We start from the raw sequence: 26,183 nt of genomic DNA, 5'->3' as shown, positions 1-26,183 counted from the left end.
TCTCTAGCCACATAAGAGGTTCTCCACATACAAATGGTTTTCTTCCTGCCTCATGGTGAATCAGGATTGGATCCTCCCCTCAGAGTTGAACTTTTGTGAGCTTTTATACTTTGCATTACATAGCGCGAGACAATCAAATACTTTCTTAATCCAACGATGAATACGGCCGCTAACAAGTCCAAGATGCTCTTCAGGGTGGAACTCAAGGGAACGTCCGGTGCGCCACAAATGATTGCGTACTGATGCCCGAGCGGCCGCACAGCGCTAAATTACTCATCATGTTGCATAGCCATTTCTATGGAATAAACATTAATTACTGATCATATTGGGTGAAGCGCTACACTACAATATTTTCAAAAATAAAATAATGTAAAAACCTGAATAAATTCTTGAATTACAATGAAAATATACTCATACTCACTGGCTATATTCAAATTACATCTTTGCATTCATATTCAATTTGACATTTCACATTCACTATTTCTAAACCCTGATTATTTTGACACTCTTCAGTTTGAGGCGAACACTTGTCGTCCCATGGCATGGGATGTAACAAGGTTCAAAATATTTATTCAGGCTCTATATGCAAAAACCATCGAGAAGAAACAAAATCTTTGTTTAGGAACATGTATCTACCGTTAACCTTGACCCTGCGATGATGACACTGCCATTCAAGGCCAACATTGATATCGACGACATAGTACGGTACAAGGACGTGATGAAGGAGTACGGCATTGATCCGAATGGTGGCATTCTCACGTCGCTCAAAGGTAAGAATTTCTTCATTTGGACCAAAGTCGTACTCCTTCATCACGTCCTTATACCGCACCATATCGTGAATATCATGTTGGCTCCGAGTGGCAGTGTCATCATCGCATGATCAAGGTTAACGACCCATACATGTTCCAAAATAAAGTTTTTTTACTTCTAGATGGTTTCAATGTGAGCCTGAATAAATATATTATTAGAGTGTCAAAACAATTCATTCATAATACAAAATAAATACCAAGTATAGATTTTCACTTTCAATAAATATTCAATTTGAATATATGTATAATAATTATGCAATGTATCCAAAAATGTCCTCTCTTTAAATTTATCTATAATACATGTACAAATACAAAATCTCTCTCAAAAAACGTGGCAAATAATGGCATATGGAAATACACGTGGCAAATAAAACCACTTGAACAATATTAGCATAATGATATATACACATGTCACTTGAAATTAATTGAAAAAAATCACTCTACATTTGAGACATGCAAACTATGCAATAAACTTTCTCTCAAATTCTAGTCATCGCTTCTATATATCTCAAATGAATGAATAAATAAATAATTCATGCTCATTCTCACTCTTTCTAATAATCACAAATTTCTCTAACTATAAAGCATAAAACGAAGCATAAAGAAGATGAAAGAAAAGAGGATGAAGTTGCTAACCTTTTAGCACTTGGATGAGTGAAACCCCCATCAATGTGGAGAAAAATGCGCAACACCTCCTCTCTAAAATGCCATAGGGAAGAAGAAGCCCGAGCTCGGCCAAATGGTTGGCTCGGGCTCTAGGAGGAAGAAAGGTGCTGGTATATAGAAAGCACATAGGCTGGTACTTAATATCCTTGGCTCGATTTAGTACCGTCTGGAGCCACCAGCTGGTACTAAGTTGCCGCCGGGAGAATCTAGCTGTTGCCCTCCGATGTCAGTGGCGCACTTTAGTGCCGGCTGGTGGCTACAACGGTACTAAATGGCTCCCTGGGGCACTATTCTTCTAGCCCGGTACTAAATGTGCTGACGGCCGCAGACGAATGCTTACTTCTCTGGCAGTATCTTATATTACTATGGTACCATGCACGGATCATATGGAAAACCGACAGGCTTCCTAGTGATGAAGAACAAGACAAGTTAGCCGCCAATGAGCAACTCACAAGATCTAGGGATCTGTGGGCCCACACGGGCTAGCTAAAATCGCACCACATGGCATGATGCAGAAATCTTTTGATTTGGACTAGAAGCGAACTGAAATTGCTTTTCTTTTTTAGTGGGCAACAAACTGATCTTCATGAAGGATAGTTTAGAACGAGAAATCAATATTGTTGATGCTATATATAATAAAGCAGGCCAACAGAGGACAGGACCTGAAAGAGCAAGATCACATTGAACAAAGGTCAACACTTCAAAGTTTTTGTAATTAACTACTTCCATGCCGCCAGGAAGACGAGAAGCCCAAGTGTGCATCAGGAAAACGAGAAGCCCAAACATGCGTGTCAGAAGTTGAAGCAGACAATATCTATTTTGTGTGTGTGTGTGTAGATGCCCCATCGAGGAAACTACGTGCAAGTGGGAGACCCTCTGAAGACGCGGCGCCGGCAGAGGTAATCGATTATCCTTACCAAAATCCGAACTGGTATGGATACCCACACCCCATACTAGGTGCCAGCTTGTTAAGGAGCCATGAACGGGTGAGGTGATCTCCAGTAGTGATGTCGTAGGGGATCCATCATGAAAGCACTGGCGGAGCGACGCGGGGGTGGGGTTGGGGGGGGGGGGGTGTGCGGGGCGATAGCCCCCCTTACACGTGAGGAATCCTTAATCCCTGTGTGTGTGTGCTGATTAGCTTTAGACCCTTAATTATGTTGATTAGCTTTTTAAGTGGCCAAACTCTAGACTAAATTAATATATAGCAGGAACCAAATATGCATTGCACATATACATTAGGAATAGTAAGCAATTTTTATTCCTAAATCTTAGATTCAGTATGTTCTGTCTTCCTAAGCATATATTGAATCTGTGTAATGTGGGAAACATACATTACGTATTAATCATGAAAGTATCATTATTTTTTACAGGTAATTGCGGAAGCATCATTAAACCTAAAAGTAAAACATCTTGCTTCTTTTACAAGAACATGGGGGAATTTCTATAAGCAAAACATTATTGATTTTAGAAGAGCGTCGATCTTCATTTTTGTGCACCACTATGACACCTGAACTACGAGAAAAACTCTCAAAGACAACATCAGCAAGAAATAATACGAGTTTAGTTCATATGTGTAATTCTTTGCTTTACCCTTGCGAGTATGTCTATAGTTCGTGTTCCACCCCCCCCCCCCCCACCGCCCCCCACACCCAATGTGTAATTCCTGGCTCCGCCCTGCATATGAATGGGTAAGGTGATCTCCAGAAGTGATGTCGTGGGGGGATCCGTCTTTGCTTGCATAATTACATATGGGGTGGTTTCGAAAATTTTCATTTCCTATAAGTAGCATGCGATGAGTCTAAATCTATATGATTTCATACCGATAAAAAGTATAAAAGAAGACGTTCTAAAATGGCATGATGTTCTAAAATTAGCGGCATCACAATGAAATATTGTACAAGAAAACAAGATCACCCTTAGACGAGGCCGAGAAACCTCACGTGTTAGTTTTCCTTAATATCGTTTGGATTCAATAATAATAATACTATCTTCCTTAATTCGACGAAGTGAATATGAAGTATAATTTATACCTTCTTTATGAAGAGAAATTAACTATCCCAAATGGTTTTGGACTGTAAAATTAATGTCCCTGTGTCCAGATAAATACGCTGGCACCATAGAGTTTAATATGACCAGTCACCTAGCATGCGAGCATTTTGAACCTTCCGCCCGAGGCTGGACGAAAAACTCGTGGCTCGCTAGCTCACTCGGCTTGGCTCGGCTCGGCTCGGTTTGTTTGAAAATATTACCAAGCCAAGCTCAGGTTTTAGCTTGGTACTTTAATGAGCCAGCTCGAGCTGGCTCGTGAGCAACTCACCAGCCGAAACGAGCCAAGGCTAGAAACCACAAGCTGCCCAACAATCCAGCCCACTTGGCCTATATTACTCAGCCCAATTTACCCATGAACTAATTTCTGCTGAAACCCTGCTCTCTATTCAGCCCCTAGCCTCCCGAGTCCGATTCCCTCTCCTCCCTCCCATTTTCCCATCGCCGTCCGCCCGTCCGTCACCACTGCCCCCTGGCCACCTCCCCGACGCCCGCCCGCACTGGTGCACGGGCGCACGACACGTCGGGCGGTCCAATCCAAACTTGGCACCCGGCGGGCAGGTGGCAGCAGCACTTCACTACGGCGGTCGGCGGCCAGCGCCCCCGCGTGGCCGCGTCCAGGGCGCGTGCCATGCCCATGGCCGGCCTGCGCGGCACTGCAGCAGCCACCGCCCCCGCGTCTGCGTAGCCGCATCCGCGGACCTGCGCGCCGCTCACCGCGCCCGTGGCCAACCCTACGTCGCGCGTGTCGCGTGCTGCGCTTGCACCCAGCGCCCTGGCCTATGTCGCGCGCCGCCCCACCCCCAGCTCCGCGCTCGGACGGCAGACACCCCCGCTCCCCGCAGCCATGGAGGAAGACCAAGAACGTCCGCGGCTCATGGCTGTCATTTTTTTTGAGCTGGCTCACGAGCCAAACGCGCCAGCTTGAGCTAGCAAACGTGCCGAGCCGAGCCCGACTTCTAACTCGCTATGATAACGAGCTAACGAGCCAGCTCGAGTTTAGCCGAGCCGGCTCGATATCCAGCCTTACTTCTGCCTCCCTCGTAGTCTGATATATACAGGCACGGGCGGAGGGGGGAGGGGGGGGGGGAGGGGGAGGGGGCAGAAGTGGCCATGGCCCCTCCCAAGTTCAACCGCCCACCACTAATATTTTTGTATATGTTGATCTATCATACTTAGCTAGCTGTGTGTATGTTCTTAATTGCTTGTTCACGAGTGGGTGTATGAACTGCAAAGGCTGTTTGCAATGTTCCATTCCAAAGTCCAAGTACACAAGGGATAATAGTTAACTATAGGTCTGTTGCATGTTAATAACTGAAAGGCAACTGAATCTTGGAGCCGCGCGGATCAAACTACGCTGTATGATTTCCAAACCCTAATCTCCAAATACACAATTAGATATGAGTGCTACAAACAACGTCACCGTCATTCCAAGAACAATTATTCTATACTATAAAGGATGAAACTTTCTAATATAATTTCCACCAAGATTAACCCACCCGTCCCCCTTACAAAACACGTCTTAAGGGTCCACATGTAAGGACGGTTGCTTGACAGCACCTGGGTGGAACGAAAAAACTGAGGGAAGGAAAATGATTCCGCCAGAAAGCGCTTTTTTTTCTCACGGCATCATCGCGCTTACCCGCCCGTGTACCCAACCGACCCCGCATCCCATCTCTCTGCGAAATCAGCCAATCAATCAATTGAATTGGGAAGCTTAGCGTCAATCAATCCACCACTTCCATTCGCCTCTGGCCCTCTCGATCTGCGTCGTCATGCCGCGCCTCCCCCCATCCACGTGGAGTTCGGTCCGGCGCTCAGGTTCGGCGGGGAGCGAGTGAGCTCGAGGCGTGGAGCCATGGCAGCTAGGAGGAGCTTGGGCAGCGAGCTATCAGTGGGAGGAATTGGGAGGATGGGGCTTGCGTTGTGTGGGTGGAGACAGGCCGCCGCTTGTCGTTATGTGGAGGCGATGATGGCCACCGCCGAGTCGCAGCCGCTCCCTGGACGACCGCCATGCTGATGCTCTCTCCACCGATCCTGACCGGATCTGCGCCATGGACCGGATTCTGGTCAGAGCGAGAAGTGGAGATGGGGAGGAGATCAGGAGCTCGACCGCATCCCATTTGCTCCCACCCGCGGCCTCACCTCCTCCATGTTAGAAAATTAGCCCTCCTAGCGACGAGCCGCCTGCTAATCTTTATATCATCATGGTTACAACAACAGCGCTCCTCTCGTATTTATGAGGAAGTCCGGATTATAGAGTTTGACACGAACTCTACCCTATGCTGCTAAATACAGCTCAAAGTCTCGTCGTAACTGGACTCGTACAAATATTCGACATGATATCTAACAAAATCCACCTTGACAAATATTCCACCACCTTGAAGCCTTGATGCGCCAGCCTCCATATACACTGACTTGAGTTGTCACCTTTGCGCTATCAAGAGCTGCATGAAGAACACTGTTATCACTGCAATTTCGAACTCCGTGACTCCACATGCAACAATGCACCCTTCTCTTTTATTACCACAATATCTGCCAAGCAAAATTAGATTTTATTCCAGCTTAACAGCTAACTGAATCTAGCGCCATGCTCTAACCGACAGCCTGATACTGAGAACCTCACTATCGCTATGAGTCACATAAAAGAATTGCCACATTAGCATTGCTCTTCTGTTTCCGTTGGCATACTACGTCTGATGTCTTACACCGTAGTCTCCTGCAGCCATGTCCAACCAAATTCTCCAGTTGCAAGTACAGACATCCATAGTCTATACATCCTTCCAGTTCAGCCTTTGAAGCTTCTTCCTGCCCTTCGATCTACACTTCAGAAATCATGGCCATAACTCGAATTGACCCGCACCCTTGCTGATTTGGAAGCATGCAAACTCTTCCCGTACAAATCTGCACAATGAGCTCGCGCTACGTGTCACCACGCCACAGAGAATGATAACCCCGTCAGCCGCCACGCTCCTACGTCGGTTGTTGCTGATCCTGTCGTCATCTCTAACCACGGTCTGACTAGCCTGTTGCTACCAATCTCTCTGCCATGCACCACGGTATGTTCACCCACAAAGTGAACTGTCCGCCAGCCATCCTGGACTGTCCGCTATGTGCCCCACGAACTGTCCGGCCCAGTCTATCCATCATAGGTAGACCACAAGCGAGCTGCTCAATACCTCGACCGCCAGCTTGCACCTGACTCCGTCGCTCCCGAGCACCCACTACAAACGCTATCGAACTCCTATTAGTCGCCATGTACACCACTACCGGACATCGTCGATAGTCTCCGCTCGTCGCCGACGAGCCCGCAACATCAGCCCGAGGTCTGGTCAGCCGAACGCTACCTCTCCTCCTTCGCCTGCTGCAATTTTCGTCAGTTTCTGCAACGTTCTATCATGCCCTGTAGCACTGTTGCGCACAACCCTGCCACAGCTCCACGCACGCGCTCCTCACGCACGTGTTTGCACAATACACCTCGTTGCCATATACTGATTCGACCGACATGGCTTGTCGGTTCCGACTATCCCTTGCCATGTTAATTAGGATTTTCTTTTCCCGTGATGCACGCCATGCCCATGGCACCTACCATGGGCCCGCCAGGTGGCCGGCTGCCGCACGAACACCGAGTCCGAGGAAGCCGTGTCTGATCAATCGGAGAAACGATCAACTTGCTTGCATCCTGATACACATTATTGGTCCATGCATCCAACGTCCATGCAATATACAATTTTCTCCCGATCACCAGTGCCTCCTGACTCCTTGTGGTGAACATCTCAGATGCAACTCTGAATTCTACCGAACGCCTTGCACCACACACACGCCGCCACCTGCCCCTGGCCTGATCACATGCAACGCCACGCCGAGCAACTCCGGACCGCTGCACCGTCGCCCGCGATCTCGCAAATCACGCGACGTGAAACAAGCCACCTCCATCATCATCGAGCCATCATTGCTGCTCCACCTTGAGTCTGCAACGACCATCCCAAACATGATCGACCAGCAGCCACCAGCTGCTGTCAACTCGGTGTCCACATCCAGCCCAGCCCGCTATACCCACGAGCCAGCGTCCTACCAGGCCCAGGTCTACCGGAGCCCACACGACCAAAGCCTGGGGTCTAACTCAACCCAAAAGACTAGTCTGATGGATGAGGGCTGCCCCACCTTATATGTTGTGCTCCCCCACCATCAATTTTTAATATGGGACTAAATCTAACAGTCTCCCCTGTCACACATCGGACCTAACTCTTCCATCACAAACAACCCATATCATCTTCCGGGAAGACGTTTCTATCAGGCCCCGAGTCCAACTCTCCAGCCACACACAACCCGTGCAACCTTTCGGAGATGTTCACGGGCTCCCCCTTCATCATGTGACCCCGAAGATATTCCAGATCTCCTGACCTTCAGCTGCTGTGATACACATTATTGGTCCATGCATCCAACGTCCATGCAATATGCAATTTTCTCACTCCCTAATCACCGGTGCCTCCTGACTCCTTGTCGTGCACATCTCAGATGCAACTCTGAATTCTACCGAACGCCACCTTGCACCACACACACGCCGCCACCTGCCCCTGGCCTGATCACATGCGATGACACGCCATCCAACTCCGGACCGCTGCATTGTCACCCGCGATCTCGCAATCACACAACCTAAAACAAGCCACCTCCATCATCATCGAGTCTACCATGGCTTTCACCACCATCATTGCTACTCCACCTTGAGTTTGCAACGACCACCTGTCAATCTGATCGCCAGCCAAAGCCACCATCTTCATCCACAACGTCTTCCAGCCGCACCATTGAACCTGGCCATCACGCCTGACCGGCCCCTATCGAACAACAGCCACCAGCCACTATCAACCTGATCTCCACATTTGGATGCATCCCTGTTGATTGCAGCTCATTGGACGGTTCGAGCCACCCGTCCAAAGTGTCCAACACCACCGATCGAGTCGTCGATCGCCGCCATGCTCCACCTTGAGCCAATTCCGCCCGCACTACCTGTGCATCGCATGACGCCTTGTAGATGCATAATCCTTGAATCTCTAGGTGATCTTCCTCAAAATCTCTAGATCCAATCCAAATCATAGCTCTGATACCAATTGTTAAAAAATTAGCCCTCCTGGCGACGAGCCGCCTGCTAATCTCCACCAGCGAAAGTGACGAATGAATCTACCGAGACGAACTTGCAAGATCACAGATGACACCGGAGACATGATCTTTGTTGATGAGGTTCAGCCAAAGCCTACATCCCCAAGGCATGACTACGGACGCTCCTCCCCAAATACCGCAACACCGGCCGCTTTAGGGTCCCAGCTTTGTGCCACCTCCCTCTTGCGAGCCTATCACTATGTCGTCATGGTTACAACAACAGCCCTCATCTCATATTTATGAGAAAGTCCAGGTTACAGAGTTTGACACGAACTCTACCCTATACTGCTAAATACAACTCAAAGTCCCGTCATAATTGGACTCGTACAAATATTCGATAGAATATCTAACACTCCGCTGGCTTATCTGCAGAGGTGTGTCATGGTGATGAGGACATCACATTCTTGGATACAACCACATTAGAAACTTTTGATTTAAAGGTGAAAAAATTCTTTGTTATGATTCTATTTGATACATTTGATGAATTGATGTTGCGCCAAGATATGTGTTCATTCTCATTTTCAGAAATACATACATGAATAAAAAAAAGTATTAAGCACACATGAAAGGCATGTAGGACCAAAGAAGTTGATTGGGGACCAAGTCCAAGTATTTCCAACGTTCTCCACTAGGAAACCACGTTATTTCTGGCCCAAAGAAAGAAAGAGATCAAATCCAACACGTTTCAGGGCTGGTTTCGGACTGCAGGCCTATGATAACTTGTGACGGATGCCACAACTTTATCTGGACTCCATTTTGGGCGTTCAAGTACTTGACGGAAGCCTTATCAAGTCTACTTTCATATGGATCTAGACTCGTGTCCATATCTTCTCCGAGCCGGCCGTAATCGTTGATTTACTACTGACACATTTTCTATCCACGGTGCTGCGTCACCTGATTTTGGCCCGATGGTCCGTTTATCAAGTGGGGCCAATAGAGGCGCTTCCTAGGGTTTAGGGACGCCCCTCACCACATCCTGGTCATCTTCTACCCGCTCATATACCTCCATAGCCACCACAAACAGATTGGTTTTTATTTTGTTGAAAGTTTAGCCATTGCTAGTTGCTTGTAGATGCATGTGTCGGCTAGACCATCCGTTCTACTCAATTCGGAACCCCACCTTTATGATTTCAGATTGGTTATTATCTCCATATTTGTAGTTGAGTTGCTTGTGTTACTTGTTCTTACTTGTTCTTCAATTGCTTGCAGGACGAGTGCCCTAGTTGCCGGGTGTTGCGCTCCACAAGATTACAGGTGGTGTATTGGTTGCTAAGGCGTAGCATCCTCGGAAGGCTATAGTCGGACCGTGAACGTCGTCTCATCCACCAATCGAGTTATCCATCCCCTCTCACCGAAAGATCGGGAACAAACTCAAGCGGGTTCTATCAGTTTGTATCAGAGCAAGGTTGTTCGGTGAGAGACTTTCAATTCTTCGTTGTTTTAAATCTCCTGTTGTCCAGAGAAGCCAAAAAAAATTTAGTAGATTAGTTTGCTTGCAATCCTATAGACCTTTTTAGTATTTTACTAGTACTGCTTAGTTAGGGCTTGTTGAGTCTTCGGTTGCTAAGACGCAGCGTCCTTGGAAGGCTATAGTCGGGCCGTGAATGTCGTCTCCATCCACCAATCGAGTTATCCATCCTCTCTCACCAAAAGATCAGGAACAAACCCAAGTGAGTTCTATCAGTTGGTAACAAAGTTCATATCAGTTGGTATCGGTTGCATCGAGTTGCTGGTCTTAGTTTAGTCCATTAGAGTTTCGAGTTCTTATTACATCAATTTATTTTGGAGTTTTAACTCAGCAAGGAAAGAAAACTGCTGTAGTTTTTTGGTCCAGTCTCCAATTTGGCAGTTTTAATATAATCTGAGAAGCTTAACTCGTAGTCTTTCCAACGGATCTGACCTTGGTCAAAACTCTATTTGAACGCTCCAGAATCGACTTCGACATTTGTGTATCTGGCTGTCCAAAACAAGATTTGTCAATCTATGTTGGTAGAGGTCGTATGCAGTAATCTTTTTATTTTGGTTGCCAAACAAAAGATTTAGTCCCCTGAAAAAAGGAGAACAAAGGAATAAGAAAAGAAAAAAAAGATAAGAAGAGAAAAGGAGAAAGAAAGGGGCCGTTCTTTATGTTTTTGTTTTGGTTTAGGTGGTGTGTTGTGACTTTCTTTGTGTCCAGGCTCCCGCGCCTCTAGCACGGTCTAGGCTAGAACTAGCACACGGTCTAGGCTAGAACCAGCACAGTACCGCCGTTGAACATTTACTCAACTTGCTTTTGTGACTAATGTGGTGCTAGTATTTTCTCTTACTTCGGTCCACCTACAGCTCCACATATTCGACTACAGCGTGATAGATCTTGTTGCTGCAATACCGATACACTTCTTTCCAGGTGCTTGACTTGTTGGTTGCTGTCCCGTCCTGTTTTGCTTGGTCAGAACCGGTAAGAGCTTGTTTGAACAGATTGAGATTGAGAGATCTATAGAAATCACATTCTAATAGTTGATAGTTGATAGGAGCATACTTATTGGCCTATTGCTGTGTGTGCACCTTGTTTTCTACTAATCATGGCAGGTGATACGGAGATTTTTTAGCAGGCAACAACCTCAGATTCTGAATATTATTCAACGCTTGCCTTTTTATCCTTGTGAGTTTGATCATAAAGGATATGTTAAATAGGAACTAGCAGTATATTTAGAATTTTGCAAACATAATTTGTCTGAAGAGCAAAAAATTCTAGCTGCTGCTTGAGTTCTTATTGATTATGCTTTGGGTATTTGAAAACGCTTGTGTAGACATGATAAGGTACCTAAAATATAGAATGCATTGAAAACTATTTTGAGAGAGTACTTTGTTCCTGAATATTATGCTGATCATTTGCTTGCTAAGCTGCAAAGTTTGAAATAAGTTAGTAACACCATTGAAACATACTATCTAGAGCTTCAGATTCTTATATCGCAATGTGGTTTGATAGAATACAAAGGAGCTACTGAAAATAGATTTTTTGAGAGGGCTGAACAAAGAAATCTATGATATTCTTGTTCATCAAACATATACTTCCATGCCTCAATTGTTAAAACTAGCTTGCACTGCTAAAAATGAGATTTTGTCAGCCTTGCATACTTGCAATGATGAAGTGCTTTCAGCAGAGGAGCTTTCTTTTATTCCTGTATATGGTTCTAACAATTTGCAGGAAATTGGGCCCATCTCCAATACGGGAGATGAGCTGCCATGTGCATCAATGGATAACCAAGAAGACAAGCTTCTTCTGCCTTCATTCGCTCCCTAAGGAGACTCACATAGGTAACGTATGTAGTGCTTTAGATACTCAAGGTAAGTACCATCAAGATCAAATGCAATTGTCTACTTATCATGCTACTAGAGAGCAACAAATAGTAGAAACCATTGCTAATTTACCTTTATTAGATGGCCATTTGCGTGTTGATCCTTGTGATAAAGAAGAGTTGTGTGATCATACTTTACTCATATCTACAACACAACTAGTACATAGACATGAGAAATCTGATTTGAATGATGAACATGTTATTTTTCCACATGTTTGTTGCGTTATTAATGAGAACGAAGAGTTGAAACTCATCTCATCTTTGAATACTTTAGGTTACATTGACTAAAGATACTTTAGGTTACATTGACTTTGACATTCTTTGCAATCTAAATTATTTAGAGAAGAAATTATCCATTTTGCCATGTTTTGATCATTGTTTATTCTATGGAATTGGAAAATATAACACTCATGGAAAGTACATGGTGCGTAGGGTGTATATTCATTCAGATTTGAAACTTTATTTAAGAGTGTCTCAAAGCGATCAACAAATTACTTGCATTGAATCTAATCATACTATATCGAGTTTCTTTGCTATTAATATCATGTTGCAGGTCAATTTTCAAGAAGGAGAGCAAATTTTGCTGCCTTGTATATTATTGGGAGTCTCAGGATTATATTTGAAAGAACTTAAAAAAATTTCATTGCTAAACAACAATCATAGTGCAAAACCGAGGACGGTTTGCAGCCAAGAAGGGAAGAATGATAAGGACATCACCTACTTGGATATAGCCACATTAGAAACTTTTGATTCGAAGGTGAAACAATTCTTTGTTATGATTGTATTTGATACATTTGATGAATTGATGCTGCGCCATGATGTTTGTTCATTGTTATTTTTAGAAATACATACATGAATCAAAAGGAGTATTAAGCGCATATGGAAGGCATGGAGGACCAAAGAAGTTGATTGGGGAGCAAGTCCAAGTATTCCCAACGTCCTCCACTAGGAAACCACGTCACTTTTGGCCCAAGGAAACAAAAAGATCAAATCCAACACGTTTCAAGGCTGGATTCGGACTGCAGGCCTGTGGCAACTTGTGACAGATGCCATGATTTCATTCGGACTCCATTTTGGATGTTCATATACTTGATGGCAAATCTTATAAAGTCTATTTTCATATGGATCTGTACTCATGTCTATATCTTCTCCGAGCCGGCCGCAATCGTTGATTTATTACCGAGACCTTTTCTATCCACGGTGCTGCGTCACCTGATTTTGGCCCGATGAGCCATGTATCAAGTGGGGCCCAATAGGAGCGCGTCCTAGGGTTTAGGGACGACTCCCACCACGTCCTGACCGTCCTCGACCCACTCATATACCTCCATTGCCGCCACAAACAGATTGAGTTTTGTTTTGTTGAAAGTTTAACCATTGCTACTTGCTTGTAGACACATGTTGGCTAGACCATCTGTTCTACTTGATTTAGAACCCCACCTTTGTGATTTCAGATTGGTTATTATCTCTATATTTGCAATTGAGTTGCTTGTTCTACTTGTTCTTGCTTATTCTTCTATTGCTTGTCAGATGGGTGCCCTAGTGGTCGGGTGTTGTGCTCCACAAGATCGCGGCAGCTGTTGGAGGTGGTGTATCGGTTGCTAAGGCGCAGCGTACTTGGAAGGCTATAGTCGAGCTGTGAACGTCTTCGCGGAGGAGGCAAACAATGAGCCGGCCTTCAACCATGACCGCGAGGCCATGTGATAGAACCTGTTTGGGTTTGTTCCCAATCTTTTGGTGAGAGGAACAGTATCAACGATGGTGTGCTACTCACTTCGGTGACGCGAGGTTTCTTCGGTGTGGTGCTCCCCTCTAGCATCATTTTCGCATCCAGTTCCTTCCTTGTCAGTTAGTCCTTTGATCGTGTGCCCACCTGCCCACCTGCCCACCTCCATCACACATACCATTGTGGAGTTGGTCGAGGTAAACCATGAGGTGCTTATTTTAATTTGGAAAGATGACGGAGACTTTAGATTGAAGGCTTCAAGCTGAGGTCGCACGGGGTATTCAAGGTTTTCTTTTTTTTTTGTAGTGGCAATGTGTGTTCCACTCCTACGTTTGTAAGCTTGTGCAAATGATGTTTCCTTGAAGTGGATGCCATACAGATAGAACAATCAGTCAGACAAGTTTCCTAAATATATGTAGTTGTGTTTGCCTTCAGTTTTAGGCTAGAGGTGATTGTGCAATTGATTTTTCGGATTGTGGCCAGGACAATGTTTTGCTAAAATTTTTTGTGCCTGCAGGGTGGATGTGCATGAATTATTTCTTTCTTGTTATCAAGGTATAGTTTCTACAATATCCAATATCATCTAGCGCTTTGTAGCATGTGTATCTGTGTAAAGCATTCAGTTAGTGGCCAGGTGTAGAGCATTCTCATGGTGCTGCAGCTTCAGTACAAGTCTTCAAATTTTATTGCTGTGCAACTATTGGATCATATCTCTTTTTTCCTTCAAGAAGGCATTAACTTTGGACTATTCCTGGATCATGGCATATGGCACTGAATTACCAGTGCAAAATGATAAACTCTTTTGCTTTAGTTCTCTGCTTGCTACTCTGTCCATCACTGAACTAGATCATACACAAAAGAACAGTGAAGTTTCAGGTACAGAGTGAACTAAGAAGAAGTCCAAGAAGTGATTTGTCTCAAGCCTGGCAAGTCTTATTTTGGTGATGTCCACATGGAAACTCTGTGTTTGGAACAATGTTTACTTTTGGATTTGCTTTTCCCTCACTTATTTATGTAATATTTAGATAGAAGGAAACCGGGACCTTCTGCTCTCTTTTCTGGGCCTAGCTTTTTCTATTTTACACGGTACTCATGCTGGTCATGTGGTACTTTCTACTTCTGGTATTTGTTTCTTTTATAGCTTAGTCATCTGCTTTTAGAGTTTGGAAGGTTACCTGCTGGAATGTTAGAGGAATTAGTTCATATAAAAAATGGAACTCTATTGGGGATAAAATTGTTGAGAGCTAATGTGACATAGTCTGTCTTTAGGAAACTAAAAAGGAGACCTTTGAAACCTAGTTCATCAGAAACATTTGCCCTCCCTCCTTTGAAAAATTTGAAATTCTGCCTTTAACAGGGGCCTCTGGGGTCTCATCATCATTTCGAAGTCCTCTTACTTCGAGGGGCAAGGACCATCTTATTTTTTAGAATGAGTTTGCCTTATCTGTGGAACTCAAATCTTTGCATAATAATGCTAATGGATCTTAACAAATATCTATGATCCTGCACTTTTGATAAAAATAAGAGAGTTTACCCATTGGCTGAAAAACATTCAGATCCTTTATGATGTGGATTGGCTACTAGTTGGTGATTTTAATTTAATGAGAGACCCAGAAAAAAGAAAAACGCAGGGATGGGACCTGGTAGAAATGTTCCTTTTCAATGAAACTATAAGTGCTCTTAGGCTAGTGGAAATCCCTTTGCAAGGCAGGCAGTTTCCATGACCAAACAAACAGTTGGCCGCTCTCATGGAAAGACTTGACTGGTTTTTCACTTCAAACAATTGGACTCTCTCCTATTCGAACACAAGAGCCTGCTCAATGGTTATGGACTCTCTCCTATTCTCTCACTTATTTATCCTATCAAGATCTCATTGTGTGTTAGTACTATCATATCTATCATTACCTTACTCATGATGGGTTGTTGTTCACTAAAGTCTTGATATATTCTTAAGGTTTATTTACCGATTGCCATAGCCACTGGTGCTTCCCCGCCGATACTTTGGAATACTCCCGAGTGAAATGCTAACAATAGTGATTCTTTGCGCTAGTAGAATTAATCTCATATTATATTTGTGGACCATAAGATATACCAACAAGGGTGTGCGGGATAAAAAAATAATTGGTGAGCACCACCACCCTGCAGTCCTCGGAACTTGAACCCAAGATCTCTTGCCTCGCGCATAGCTTTCTTACCACGCCACCTACACAGTACATGTGACTCTACATGGGATGCTTTCCTTTTAAACTAACATGCAGAAAAACCTTTAGTCCGGGTTGGCGTTACCAACAGGGACTAAAAGAGAGACTTTTTGTCCCGGATAGAGGCTCCAGCAGGGATTAAAATATTAGGAAACATGGAACACTATGCTAGCGCAAACAAAATAACCACGTTTGCACAAGATCACTTGCGAGTCAGGGATCATGGATCTTGTACCTTCCAATCGCGCGGTGCAGCGGAAGATTTGGTGAAGCGCGAGTAGTCGATGCAGTCGATGTCGGGGAGGTAGTCGTATAGCCTAATGTAGTGCACAAATGAGCAACACGTCTATGGGAGTCCACATGTACAGGGCGGAACAGCGTGTCGGCGTGTGCTAGCTCTCCTCGACGTGCACCCACGACCAACCCTTGGTCCGGGAAGGAGATGTGCAGCGATGGCGGTGCGCAGCAGCGAGCACTCGGCAGTAGGCTGCGGCGCGCAGCAGGGAGCGCTCGGCAGGCAGAGGCAGGTAGTGGCGGCAGCAACAAAAAAGACCCGTGGGTCATTAGGGTTGCTACCCCTTTATAACTCTTGTTAATGGGTCATTAAGGGGGCCCATTAGCCTTTCTTGGGCATAACTCCAACAATCTCCCACTTGCACAAGAATCGACTGCTCATGCATCTATTTGTTCCAACCCTTTAAGTGTGTGACCCATAGGTTCATGCAACCAACAGCCATGAACCAGAAACCATTTCTAGTTAATAGTCAGCATTGGCCTCTAGCAAGGCGTACCAACTCCTGATGGTCCACAAAGATCACATCTTGCATAACCTTGACATCTGCAAATACTATGTCCTTCCGCCACACGACACCTAGCCCAAGTACAAGGCGAGTTAAGTGCTACCCTTATCAACTCAGCCATATCTCGCTCCATGTAGAACTTATTTCACTGAATAACCTTTAGTTGTGGCATGGCCATGCACTTTTAGTTCCTATGCATTGAGAGGGTCCAGAGGCATCTCTCCCTAATGCGGGACGAGCAAATTCCATCTTGACTCGACGCACCCTGCGACTTGTTTTAGAACATACCCGAAAACTACCTTTATAACTACCTAGTTACGGAGTAGCGTTTGGCACCCCAAAATATGTTCTTCCACAATCCGGGACTCTACGCCGATCTTAGGTCTAAGGACTTTAGTATGCGTGTCATTACGAGACTCACCGATAGCATAAAAATATTCGCGGTGTCTTGGAATGGGTGTTTCCAACAATGTGTTCCTAACACATGTCCACATTGTCAGTGCGATATCCTATACCGCTATGATCTGTGAAACCTGATCATCTCAGACACATGTGCCAGCTTTTTACAACATCATTGTCTCGCATGATGGAAATATAAGCTGGGGATCTCAATTTAGTACACCATCAATTTAAGATATGGAGTTTCACAACAAATCACATGTTCACTCAATCACATTCTATTGATAATGTCATGGAATGAATTACTAAATGTACACATCACATTGACTCGTCATCATCCCATGGTTCCCTTTTAGGCATACATCCTCATCAATCTCCCACTTGCATGAGTGTCAATCATGCTAGCATCTCATGCCCATGGCACTTATACGAGCCTTGTGCTTCACTTGAGGGAGAGGCTTTGTCAATGGATCTGCCACATTCAGGTCTGTGTGCACCTTGCATATCTTCACATCTCCTTGATCAATGATTTCTCGGATCAAATGATAGCGTCGTAGTATGTGTTTGGACTTTTGGTGCGACCTAGGCTCCTTAGCCTGCGTGATTGCACCACTATTATCACAATAGAGGTCTATCGGGTTGGAGTAGCTAGGGACCACGCCCAACTCAAAAACAAACTTTCTGATCCATACTGCTTCCTTTACGACTTCTGAAGCAACAATGTACTCGGCTTCTGTTGTTGAATCTGCGACTGTCTCTTGCTTGGAACTTTTCCAGCTCACACCCCACCATTGAGGCTGAAGACGTATCTTGATTGGGACTTACTATCATCCTTGCCGGTTTGAAAGCTAGCATTGGTGTAACCATTTGCAACAAGCTCTTCCGCACCTCCATAGACTAGGAACAACTCTTTAGTCCTTCGATAGTAGTTTAGAGTATTCTTGAGAGTCCGAGGTACTCGAAGCCAAACCAATCGCGCTTTTGCAAGGGCTGGATGCACCGACCAATCCAACAGTACATTACTGAAGCTCCAGTAACTCCCTCTGTTCTGAGTTTCATGATTCTCTCAAGTAGATCGTTGACTTGACTCATATCTCGGGGCTCACTGTCCACTCGCTAGTAATCTTAGGACTCCTAGGAGTCCTCTCTGGAATAGCAGGTTTGTGGTTCCCGATGTAAAACCAGCATTCTCTCCATCCAGACAGACTAGTTGGGAGATTGTATGGGATATATTTTCTCTCCATACCTTGCCGCAACTGAAGGACGGCTCCACCCATCTTGGCATTGTTCTTTTCACTAGGTTGGGGTTTGAGATGGAAAATATAACAGAAGAGGTCGAAGTGGGGTTCTATTTCTAAGAAGGCCTCACAGAAATGAACGAAGATAGCAGTGTGAAGAAAAGAGTTGGGGTTGAGGTGATGGAGTTGGATTCCATAATGAAAAGGCAAGCCGAGAAGAAAATCACAAGTCAGGATGGCTAGCTCACGCTCGATAAAATGCTAGAACACAACAATTTCTTCAACTCCGTCATATGGCCTCACATTGCTAGTAGCAGGATGCCACTAGACAATTTCCTTGCTCTGATGAAGATAGTTGTCTACTGAAGATTGGTGTCGGTGTTTTACTAGCAAGCCTACTTAGGTATACCCCAAGGTAGTAGACTTGCAGGCATGGTGTCACCAAGATCAAGAACTCGAAGGTGCAAGCAACATAAGGTTTAGATAGGTTCGGACCGTGATGTGCGTAATACCCTATATCTTGTATGGTGGTTTGTATTGCCTGGATTTGTTATCGATGTGATGATCGTTTGGAGGGGTCCCTGCCCACCCTTATATAGTCTGGGGGGATAGGGTTACAGGAAATCCTAGCCCGATACTAGCTCAAAAGTCCTACTCGAGAGCTACTCAGGTAGTTTCCTTCTGTTCCAACTAGTTCTACTCGCATACAAGTAGTTACAATAGATATAAGGTATGGGACATGCCCCATCCCTTATTCTAGAATATTCTATGCTATGTGCGCAGTCTCGTAGCCCCGGGTGTGACAAGTCCACGAGCTCTTCGTAGCCGAGTACTTCAGGCTTCCGAGTACTCCTGAAGTCATCCTCGAGTTCTTCTGAAACTTCCTCTTGGAGGTGTCTTCCGAGTACTTCCTTGGCTGAAAAAATACACTATATATGGAGTAGCCCCGAGCCTTAGGTTGATTCAAAGAATCAGGCTGAGGGTCAAATTAGTCTTGAATCTTCTTTCCTTACCTTCCAAAGAATTTTAAAAATAAGCCACCAATGACACGTATGCCGCAGCCCCTAAGCCTTGAATTCAAATCCCAAAAAATTTGGAAAAAAAGATCCAAATGAACGTGGCATACGTTGCAGTGTATGTTATATATTTGTGATGATGGTAAAAATAGGAAAAATTGGAACAAAATTTGAAAAAACCCCTTTTTCAGAATAAAATCCCTGAAAAAATGATTAATCAAATAACTTCCTCAAAATTATCCTAAATTACCTCTCAAAAGAAATTATTTCCCATAAAAACTCTTCAACTTCTCCACAGTGAAACTAGGTTCCCCACTAGTTATTTAACTGCGCGGTAACTTTGGGTTAACTTACCCATTCAGTCATTCCCACAGTGTGAGAACGTTTCATCTTACAGCCGCCGTCGCCACCGATGATCCAGATCTAGGTCTATCCCAATTCCATCTTCTCCTTCCTCCCGCCGTGTAGCCGCAATCGCATCTACACCCTTCCTGCTCAAATCTCGCACCTTCTCCTAAGCCCCCGAGCATATGCGAGTGAAGTCACTCGTGACATCAAAGATGGGAACAAGAAAACCGCCAGCAAGGGAAACAAGAAGGAGGAAAAAGCCAAGTCTGCGGCCCGCTATTGGAATTACAGTAAGTGTTCCAGAAACGACCTCTTAAACCTTGTTGTCGAGGGTCTTCTTCAGGGTCAAGATGTTGTTCAATGGTGTCCTTCTTTCCATCAACTCTTTCCTCAAGAAAATGTTGATGAAATCGTTCTTTTTCTGCATTTTATCGAAAGGGGATTGGCCCTCCCTGCTTCCAATTTTCTTGGTGGCCTTCTTTATTTCTATGGAATCTAGATCTATCATCTCAATCCAAACTCCAAAGCTCATGTAGCTATTTTTGTACATCTGTGTGAAGCTTTTATGGAAATTGAACCCCATTTTGCTCTATTCCGATTCCTTTTCTTCTTGAAACCCCAACCTAGTCTGGAGGACCAAAGTGTAGTCGGAGGAGCCGGGTTAAAGTTGAAGCAGAAAGTGGTTGAAAAGTACATCAAGTACAAGTTCCAAACTAGTCATTCGGGTTGGAAGGACTTATGGTTTTATATTGGAAATCATAAACCATCACTGGCTGAGAGAACTGGAGGAGTACCAAAGCCATAGCTGGAATGGAACCAAAATCCCCTCTATGAGTGCCGGGTTCAGCCTTTGCAAAAGAGGTGTCAATTTGGTTTCGACTATCTCGAACCTGAAGATCCTTCCTGGATGTTTGCAGAGGAACTACCAACTTGAGAGGCACTAAAGCAAGTGAAACGTGTACTGAGGGATGTACACTCTGTGCCTTATGTCCCGGCGTTGTTCAGTGCTTCGAACCAGGCAAAACCAGTAAGCTACTTGTTTGTCCAAGTACTTTTGACATGTGCATATGCTGTATCTAATGTTTGTTGTTGACCTTGTAGGGACACACAGACTTGTACTGAAGTTCACCTCCACTTCCAGAGATTGACCATCCTGATCACTTAAAGCCAAGTGCGTATCAGCGGCTTTGAATCAACCATCCTTCTTTCGACCCACTGACCGATGAAGATACTGACGATGATATTCCTCTAGCAGAGCTCCTGAAGAAGTTGGGCATGAGTACCCCGCAGAAAAGCACAGACTTGACTGGTAGTGATCTCCTGCCCAGCCATCCTAAGAAATGAAGGGTCGTCGCTCAGAAGCGCAGGGCAACTGTCATCTCAATCAATGATGATGAACCATCGAGGTAAGTGTTTCCAAACCATTACAAGTACCTTTCTCGATTTCTTCTTGAGCTGGCTTTTGAAGACTCGCCTCTTTTTTCTTCTTCTCTAGTGTTGATGCTTCTAACTCGAAGCGATCGAAGCACGGGGCAGAAAACAAAACTGCCGGCGATGATGCTACAACAAAGGAAACCGTGTCCTCTGTTGTAGTGGAGCTGTCGTTGAATGTTGCTGGTGATGCAGCGGGTGCCTCGTGGAAGCTGACTTCAGCCTCGGCTGGAAAACCCACCACCCCAAGTACTTCGGGTGTCATTCCAGCACTTAAAGTACTCAAAGTGAAGAATCTGAATGTAAAAAAATCATCATTGTAATTATTCGAGTACTTTTCTCTTGCAGACTTTGTGAACTCATAATCAATAAGGTATCTGTCAGTTTCTCCATTGTGCTTAGGAAATCCTCTGCTCTAGGTTTGGATGAGCCCGGTCATGCTTTGTCTAGTCCAGTTCCCGAGCCAGAGAAAGAGCCAGATGTTGCAGCGTTGATCGACATGCCGGGTACTACGACCATCGTCCAGTCATCAGTACCCGAGGAAACTCTTACGTTATCAAGTGCTAAGGCTGAAAGGGATGTTTCAAGTGCAGAGCCAGCCAAGGAAAATAAGTTCGGGACAAATGAGCTAGCCTCCGAGGTGTTGACAGGTGAGCCTATCATGCCACCCCGACCCGCGAGTACTAATCTGCTAGAAGCTTGAGTGATTACCGCGGGTGAGGTGCTAGGTACCCGGCAAGAGCAATCAAATGTTGAAGAGGCGGAAACTACGGGTACTTCTTCAGGCCCCATCCTGATGACACCACATGGATGGCAACATGTTGTGCCAACAGAGCTTATCGACGATCCAATGCATACCAATGAAAACCTGAAGCATTTCTAGGATACCTTCAAGGATTTATACAAGTTCTCCATGGTATAGCTTCTTCTTGATATCCTAACTTGCCTTCATTGCATAATGTTGTCATCTGCTGACTTGCTTATTTTTGTGCTTGAGTAGAGGATGGCTAACCAGTCTCGACTAAAGTTAGACAAGTTGAGGGCCATGGAAGATGGACTGCGCCAATTGCAAGCCAAAGACATGCAAATTGAAGAGCAGATCCACAAGAGAATTGCAGTGCAGCGCCAACTTGATGAACTGAAACTCTAAAGCGTACTCATGAAGTCTAGCTTCTCAAGTAGGAAATCAAAAATCTTGAAGAAAAGAACAAGGCTCAAAGAAAAGCCCATCAAGGTAATTCCCTGCCGTGTACTCTTGCCCAGATGAATGCAGTCGGATAGTAGTCTCTGAACTTGCATGAGTACTTCTTCATGTCTTTTGCCCGCAGAACTCAAAAAATTGTTAAAAGTATAAAGAAGAACTGCTGACTGACACGAAGCATCTTTTGTACCGTTCATCAAATGACGTGGAGTGCCTGGCCAAACTGCTCGAAGATGTAGACCAGCAGTTGTTGCAATGCATGAAGCAAATCAAATCCATGGCCGAAGAAAAAGAGCTGAAGCAGAAGCAACTTGAAGATCTCCTAGATGCTACCTAAGTAGTCGTCAACATGGTGGACCCCTCAGAAGGAGTAATCGACAATAGAAATTTGCTGGAGCATCTTCATGAGGCCCCATAAAAGATTGCCGGCTACATCTCCGAGACCACCAAGACCTATGTGGCGCATGTGCTTGGTCTCGTCAAGTCCTTCTGGCCAAAGGCCAATGTGGAGCCACTGGTGGAAGGCATGGCTGCAGACTGTTCAGAAGAACAATTGAAAAATTATTTGAAAGAAGTCGAACCAATGGCCCATAGGATAGTTGAAAGCCTAGAACAAGACTAAAAATATTGAGATGCTATGAACGATCCACTTTATTATATGTTTGTAAATATATTTATTTACTTGTTGCCTTGCGATCTGTTCAAAATACTATTTTGTAGTATCCACGATCGTAGGTCTTAGATGGAATAGATACGTTTGGGTCACGCTACTCTGAGTATTGCACCCTTAGATGTAGTCGATAACTTGCAGTTCGATCACATATTCCTTATGGGAATTCATCAAACTAATCAAATAACATCCGGTCGTGCGGTACTCTGATTCATTTAGAATTATAGGTTTGATGACCTCTTCAGTTGACGTATTTACTGCTCATGTCAAGCGTGCACAGCCCAACTGGCAACACAGGCTTGGTGGCTTCTTCAGAGGTTGCTTTCATAGCCACTATCTTCAAGAGACAAGTAGTCATAGTGGTTACTAGAAACGTGGGCTTAAGGTCCCCTTCAGAAGTTGCTTATGTAGCTATTGTCTTCAAGAGACAAGTAGTCGGAATCATTACTGGAATCAATAGTTGGCCGTACGAACTTTTGAAGTCGATTTTTTTTATTGTGAGTGTAGTTTCTCGTACATAGCGCGTTTAGTTGATAGATTCCAGTAATCATGTTCAAATGGGATGACCACTCAATCAGGGATGTCCTGATCGGTGGTCATGCAGTTCGGTTGTGATAGGGTTCCCAACAAAATCGTGTGGCGGATACGTCCATGTTAGCCCAACACAACAAAAGAGTTTAAGTTTACTTCTCACTTTACTTTAGGAGAAAAATTTGACTTTAATTCCTTGATCAAGCAATAAACAATTTTTGGGTTTAAATGCGAAGAACCCCTTGTTTTGAAAATGCTATTTCAAAATAATGGTTATACACACAAATTCCCTAAAAAAGCTTCAAAGAAAACTTCCTCAGATCAGGTCGATCTTTCACATTTCATCATCTGAGTAGCTTGGCTGCATCCCTTCATGGTCCTTCTTTTTGACGTTCTTGAGTGGCGGCGCTCCCAGGGCCTTGCGCAGATTATGGCACTCAAAGGTAGAGTGACTACCGTTCGAATGCCACGAGCAATGCCCATGGAGGGCCCTCTTGAAGCGTTCTTGTGATGCGGAGGTCTTCTTTAGTCATTTCGTGGTTGCATCAGAGGCGTCCAGCTTGCCCTTACGGGTGGAACTCATGTAGTCTAGATGAATGTGGTAGTTGGTGGGACTATAGGCTTCTACCTCGATGCGCTCTTGCTGCCGGGCGATAATGATATTGCGAGCGTCCCGGCCGATGTTGATGATGTTGGAAGATCGGTCGTGGAAAAGTTGTAGAGGTTACCAAGTTGGTGTTGTTGTTGCTCCAGCGTGCGTTGTCTGCGCTTGGTGCGTTTGGCATTTCTGAACCTGCATCGTTCTTTTTGAACGTCGTCTTCATCTTCTATCTTCACAACATCCTTGGTGTCGTGAACATGATTAGGTAGTTTGGGACCATTGTATTTCATCATCGTATCCGTATCTTGCCCCGGCGTATCGAAGATGTAGTCATCGTCGATGTAGTAGTCATCCAATTGGAGATGCTCCGAACCTTCTTCAGCCCATGTTAGCCCAACAGAACAAAAGAGTTTAAGTTTACTTCTCACTTTACTTTAGGAGAAAAATGTGACTTTAATTCCTTGATCAAGAAATAAACAATTTTTGGGTTTAAATGTGAAGAACCCCTTGTTTTGAAAATGCTATTTCAAAATAATGGTTATACACACAAATTCCCTCAAAAAGCTTAAAAGAAAACTTCCTCAGATCAGGTCGATCTTTCACATTTCATCATCTGAGTAGCTTGGCTGCATCCCTTCATGGTCCTTCTTTTTGACGTTCTTGAGTGGCAGCGCTCCCAGGGCCTTGCGCAGATTATGGCACTCAAAGGCAGAGTGACTACCGTTCGAATGCCACGAGCAATGCCCATGGAGGGCCCTCTCGAAGCGTTCTTGTGATGCGGAGGTCTTCTTTAGTCATTTCGTGGTTGCATCAGAGGCGTCCAGCTTGCCCTTACGGGTGGAACTCATGTAGTCTAGATGAATGTGGTAGTTGGTGGGACTATAGGCTTCTACCTTGATGCGCTCTTGGTGCCGGGCGATAATGATATTGCGAGCGTCCCGGCCGATGTTGATGATGTTGGAAGATCGGTCGTGGAAAAGTCGTAGAGGTTACCGGGTTGGTGTTGTTGTTGCTCCAGCGTGCGTTGTCTGCGCTTGGTGCATTTGGCATTTCTGAACCTGCATCGTTCTTTTTGAAGGTCGTCTTCATCTTCTATATTCACAACACCCTTGGTGTCGTGAACATGATTAGGTAGTTTGGGACCATTGTATTTCATCATCGTATCCGTATCTTGCCCCGGCGTATCGAAGATGTAGTCATCATCGATGTAGTAGTCATCCAATTGGAGATGCTCCGAACCTTCTTCATCTATGGGCTGAATTTCCACGATGCGAACCATGAATATTCCTCGCTCCAGCGGAAAATTTCCCTTTTTGGCTTGATCGGACCTCCTTCTTCGTCGGAGGAGTAGAGGGGCCTGCCTTCCTTGGAACGGAAGTTCAACCGGGTCAGTGGTGTAGCGTGGTGGGTTGATGTCGAGTGGTTCGGAGGGTTTCATGCCCTTCCGACGTGTAAGCTCACTGTTGGTATTTCTTAACATTCACGAAATAAGATCCGCAAGCGCACGAAGATACCGTTGTAGCACTTCACCCGGAGAGTATTCAAGGTATCATATAATTCTCAGGGAATGAAGGTGTAATGGTCTCTAGCATGTTTACCTAGGAAAAGGAAGAGATAGGATGGTCCTGGGTAGTGTGGTTGACTAAGGATAGAGATACTTAAGAAAGATATGTTTAGGTATTACCCGCTTGCTTCGGGCACCGGCTTACACCTGGTCTGCCAAGCGTATCCGGCTATTAGCTCTAAGTCCAATCCGAACATGGGGAACTACGAAGGATGGATAGGGCTGTCACCACAAGCCGCCTAGCCCGACGGACCGTGGGAAATGGCAGCAAAGAAAGGCAACTTCAAGCCTAGACACCACATCTATGCTATCGATCTCTACTTCTAACCCCGGCCAGACTCCATCTTAAGTCTCAAGTCCTTAGGCTAGAAGCAAACATCCAAGGATGAATGATGATCTCACAAGCGAATGATAACTAGAACTTAACCTTGATAAGTACTC

At 44.9% G+C, this 26,183-nt stretch overlaps 1 protein-coding gene across 1 annotated transcript; it reads left to right on the top strand.

The window, feature by feature from the left end:
• The first annotated feature begins 655 nt into the window (after window positions 1-655).
• LOC112880969 (GPN-loop GTPase QQT2-like) lies at window positions 656-25,164 on the top strand. Its single transcript, XM_025945692.1, has 3 exons — window positions 656-770; window positions 21,595-21,825; window positions 25,064-25,164. Exons 1-3 carry the CDS (start codon window positions 656-658, stop codon window positions 25,162-25,164), a joined length of 447 nt encoding a protein of 148 aa, XP_025801477.1.
• Window positions 25,165-26,183: the final 1,019 nt, after the last annotated feature.

The sequence above is a fragment of the Panicum hallii genome, chromosome 2 (assembly GCF_002211085.1).
Source record: "Panicum hallii strain FIL2 chromosome 2, PHallii_v3.1, whole genome shotgun sequence".
NCBI lineage: Eukaryota > Viridiplantae > Streptophyta > Magnoliopsida > Poales > Poaceae > Panicum > Panicum hallii.
The sequence above is the reverse complement of the archived record's forward strand: the minus strand, read 5'-3'. Positions and strand labels throughout refer to the sequence as shown.